The sequence below is a fragment of the Etheostoma cragini genome, chromosome 6 (assembly GCF_013103735.1).
Source record: "Etheostoma cragini isolate CJK2018 chromosome 6, CSU_Ecrag_1.0, whole genome shotgun sequence".
In the NCBI taxonomy this organism is placed as follows: domain Eukaryota; kingdom Metazoa; phylum Chordata; class Actinopteri; order Perciformes; family Percidae; genus Etheostoma; species Etheostoma cragini.
In genome coordinates, this window is record NC_048412.1 from 28,585,456 (window position 1) to 28,590,296 (window position 4,841).

A 4,841-nucleotide genomic window follows, 5' to 3' on the forward strand; every position below is an offset into this window, starting at 1 on the left:
GACTCTGTACTGGAGCAGAGGGCTTTAATAAGGGGTGGGGGGGGGGCACACACCAAACAAGACTTCCAGCTTCGTTATTTAGGACGTAAGAATCAATGATATAGAGACATGTGCAATTCTCTTCTAGTCTTTCCTTCTTCTTCTGTTTTTTTTTAATGGTATCTTTTAGAAGGTGTTGACCACTACTCAGCGTTGTAATGATTGATATTGATAACTTCCTGTTTTGATTCCTCTATAGATGGTTTACAGTTAACTAGCGTAGGTGGAGGTCTAACGGTACAGTACGTACGGTCCCTTACGAAGTTGTTGTTTTTGTTGTTTTTTCAACCCGGGAAAACAAAATGTTAATTGCTTTAATTATTTCTACTTCCTGCTGTAAAAATGTAAAACTATAGCATTGATTTATATTTCATTATTTAAGGAAGCAAAGGCGTCGCTGTGTGCACGTCGAGCGTCACGCTTCAGTTTGGTTTTCCCCTTCGGAAGTCTACGACTGCCAATATTTAAGAAGATAATTAAAGCGAATTAAAACTACATTTTTATCCTAATTTACTGGATTTCATTCGAGAGACTTGTCCTTTTTAACGAGGTGACATTTCCCTCAGAAGGTCTTGCACAGAAAAGTCTAAAATGATGATAATCAAAAATACATTAAATGGTTTAAACACTGAGGACAACGCTTAAATTCAGTTTGTAATTTTAAAAAAATCTTGATTTATTTCCATTGTTTTGCAGATTTTTTTCAGTTAAAAGTCTGTCGGGTGTGGGGTGAAAATAATCGGTCAATTTAATAAAAAACACATTTTCATTCTGGAAGTAATTGTGTTTTATTTAAATAAATATGTAGATACATGGAAATGAAATTAGTTTGTGGCATTTTAGATACTTTTTTAGTTAAATGTATTTACATTAGGAATAAAAGACAACAACCCGGTTTGGTTTCCTGTCTGTCTGCTGCCATGGTAACACTCTCGTCTCGTCCGAGTGGCGTTCTCGTGTCGCTCCAAAAAAAACTACTTTTTAAAATAATGTGAAATGTTTTTTTCATTGAACAAAAGAAGCCAAAGATTTCAAATTTTACACAGGCAGACGTACTTTGTCCAGTGAAAGTCAAATCTAAATGGGGAGTTTTTGAATTGAATCAGACACTGTGATCAAAAGGATATATATGTATATATATATATATATATATGTGTGTGTGTGTGTGTTAATATATATATATATATATATATATATATATATATATATATATATATAAACGTCTTGCGAACATATGTCCCGTTCACGGGACCGTTTGAGAAAGTGGTGACTTCCCTCATAAATTGTAAGCATTAAACCGTCATAAACACGCTCATGCCATACATCATTTGAAAGCTTAAAGTCTCCTGATTCCATCGAGCCAACACACAAAGCAATAAGGTGACTTACAGCGATTATAATCACGTTCTGAAGTAAAGAAAGACAGAAAGATTCAAGTCTAATCAAGTGTGTTTTCCTACCTGTCTCCTCGTGTCTTTAATCACAGCGGTGAAAGATCGCCAAAAACTTTGTTTTCCTACATGGCCAACACTCCAAGGTATTAGAATATCCAAGCCTTGTAATCCATAATTATCTGGTAGCCTCAAAATTTTTTAGTTTAAGGCCAAGTTTTGACGTAGAGAAATCTGTATCTTTTTCCCTGGGCGCGCTACAAAGTCCCTCCGTACCCCACTAGACTCTCTGGCTTCTGCAGATTCCACTGAACTTTGGTCCCAGCCAATAGCTTCAGTCTATCTCGAGATATCCCTGAGCCAAGCCAATCAAATCCCACAGTCCCCATTGGGCCCACGTGGGAACATTTGACAGTATATCCCACCAATTAGAAGAAGAGGTCATAAAACGGGCATCCCTGTGTAGCCAATAAGAAGACGAGTTGATTGATATCAAACATGGCCAGAAAAAACTAACCCTGTGATCCCTTCCAGCTGTGTCAAAGCAAAAATATGGCCATCTTATTGCATTTCACCATTTCATCAAATTATGATTACTTATTCCTATAAATCTATGCATGCAGTTATTACAGGTATCCTTGAGTGATGTAGATGTGTTTTTGTATTTCAGAAGTATTATATTTTGCACTTTTTGGGCTTTTTTAGAAATAGGAAATAAGATAAACGCAAAGACATACCTGTAGAAATAAATTCAATTTTCAGTCATTTCAGTCAAAGTCATTTTTTTCTGGATTTTTTTCTGTTCTAAGTTGAGACATGTGGCTAGGGTACTATTTTAGTATGTAGCCCATGTAATATGCTTACAGTAGTGTTTTTTATTAATTTTTCAGATGATTTACTTGGACGGAAATAGAAATTCTCTGTTCTAACCTCTGTAGCTCTGTGTCAGTAAGGCCTAGTGTCACAATGCCACTAGAAACAACAAGTTGAGAGTGTTAACTTCCCAATGAACTCAGGATCATCCCAGAGGGCCAAAGCATGTGGAAACTGCAGCACTTTTTTGGGGGTAAAAATTTAGGCGAGAAAATCATGTATTTTCAAGTGTAACTGAACAGGTTTTAATATATATATATTAATCTGTCCATACATTAATCCAGGGTACAAGCGGCTGAAATGGGTTTTCCTGGGGGGGGGGGGGGGGGTTGGGGGCTGGGTCTCCCTTAGAGATGGGGTGAGAAGCTCAGTCCTCCGAGAGGAGCTCGGAGGACTGAGCTTCTGAGGTGGTTCGGGCATCTGGTAAGGATGCCTCCTGGGGGGTTCCCTAGGAAGGTACAGAAGTCTCTCGTTAGCATCTCGTTAGCATCTCGGAGGCTACTTCAGACGCTACAGAAGTCTCTCATTAGTGTTACGAGTTTCAAGATTAAGTAACTGGAGTAACAAATGATTTTTCTTGATTTGCGTTCACGACTCGACTTTCACAGGCAAAACCCTGGAAAGCAGAACTACGCAGGCAGTGAGTGAGTGAATGAAACGCCGTCCTCGTCTCCAAATCTCTGTCCCTTTATTACAAATTCTCCAAAACATGGCATGAAACAATAAACATCAACAGTCCCGAGTGTAAACATGTTAATTTTAAGCACCTTCATACCATTTTCAGTGGGCAAAATCACCCACAGTCCTATTCACCAAAATAGTCTTGTCTTTACCAAAATAAAAACCTCAATCTTACTGTACCGTTAAAGAACAGAAAAAACATATCATATTTTAATCTGTATATCTATACATCTATACGTCTTCTCAGACGTTACAGAAGTCTCTTGTTAGCATCTCGGAGGCTACAACTACTGCTCTAGCTCTGCAGGCGCCCCCTGGTGGACGACGGTCTCCATGGTGTGGTACAGTCTCGCACTGGAGGGCTCATTCAGAAAGGACTCCATGTTTTCTCCTGACCTCATCCTGTGGACCAGCTGGTGGGTCAGCGTCCCCTCAAACAACCTGGACCACATCAGAGGAACAAGATGGAGATTCATCATCAGCCAACATCTCACCCGTGAGTCCACATTTCATTTTATTGTGAGAAGTGAAGCATTTAATCTACGTCTTTAACCGTATGCTCGACTCACGATACGAAACTATTCAGAGTTGTTCAGGATGTGTCAGTTAAGTTAAGCAGTTTGGTCTGAACTGGGCTTGGAAGGTCCTCTGACATGCTGGATACAATGGGGTTCAAAAGCTTGGCCCCCCCAGGTAAAAACTTGTATTAATGAGCATAAAGAAGCCAAGAAAAGATGGAAAAATCTCCAAAAGGCCTCAAATGAAAGATTAGACATTCTTGTATATGTCACAAAAAGTTAGATTTTATTTCATCATTTTCACTTTCAAAATATCAGAAAACTACAAAATGGCGTCTGCAAAAGTTTGTCTCTTTTATATAGATCTTAGTGGTCCCCTAATACTGTATCTGAGGTCTCTTTTATATAGACCTTAGTGGTCCCTGATACTGTATCTGAAGTCTCTTTTATATAGACCTTAGTGGTCCCTAATACTGTATCTGAAGTCTCTTTTATATAGACCTTGACCAACTGACATAACTGCTGTAAAAGAGATTTCAGAGAACCCCTGCTGTAAATTGTACAAGGAAAAAGCAACATATACCCTCAGATATGTTATATCTGTTGGAGAAACGCAGCCTTAATGTCAATACTTCCTCCACTTCCCCCTTTAATTTCACTCCTGAAGCCTGAAACCGATGTAGTTTGTGTTGGTCTCACGTCGTGTGGAGACTCACCTGGCGATCGGGGGTTCAGGTAAGGGGTTGCCCAGCAGCTGGTTCAGCTGGATGCTGACCTTCAGGCAACTCTGCCATTGGTTGATGGCGTGAACCACGCCCACATCCAGGTTCTGTCCACCTTGGTGGTTTGGAAGCTGCAGAGCTGCAGCACACATCACACACACATCAGTCACTGCACGCTGTTCTCATGAACCCTTTAGTTTAATAAAGAGAAGTCTACATCAGTTTGTGGTTCTTACCTGCTCTCTGGCTCAGTGTGTCCCCATTGCTCAGGCCCAGCAGCAGCGCCTTCAGCAGCTTCCCGTCCGCCCTAGGTTGAGCGCTCCGCCAGTAGCAGGTGGCGGCCACCGGGAGGCGCAGCTGAGGCGGCAGGACGCTCAAAGAGGCCTTGGTCATGCCCAGAGCCTCCAGTAACACCTGCAGACGCAGAGAGGGATCCGCCTGGAGGCAACACACAGGAGGAGCAAGAGTTAAGTAATTCAGTGTAAAGATGTTACCAGGGATGGACCTTTTTATAGAAGTACAGAAAGTACTGTTCATTTAAATCACCATCACCAAACCCACCAGACTCCATGTAAATAATCACTACTTTTAGTGTGTATAGAGCAGCATATCTCCAC

The 4,841-nt window shown here is 40.6% G+C and overlaps 1 protein-coding gene across 1 annotated transcript in view; it reads right to left on the reverse strand.

Annotated features, from left to right (window-relative positions):
* Nucleotides 1-3,271: 3,271 nt before the first annotated feature.
* LOC117945909 (protein asteroid homolog 1-like) overlaps nucleotides 3,272-4,841 on the reverse strand; it is a 5,988-nt gene continuing 4,418 nt past the window's right edge. The window contains exons 4-6 of the mRNA XM_034873644.1: nucleotides 4,461-4,662; nucleotides 4,219-4,363; nucleotides 3,272-3,425 (exon numbers count right to left, since the gene is read on the reverse strand). Coding sequence (XP_034729535.1) covers nucleotides 3,272-3,425; nucleotides 4,219-4,363; nucleotides 4,461-4,662 — 501 coding nt within the window. The remainder of the gene's footprint in view (nucleotides 3,426-4,218; nucleotides 4,364-4,460; nucleotides 4,663-4,841) is intronic.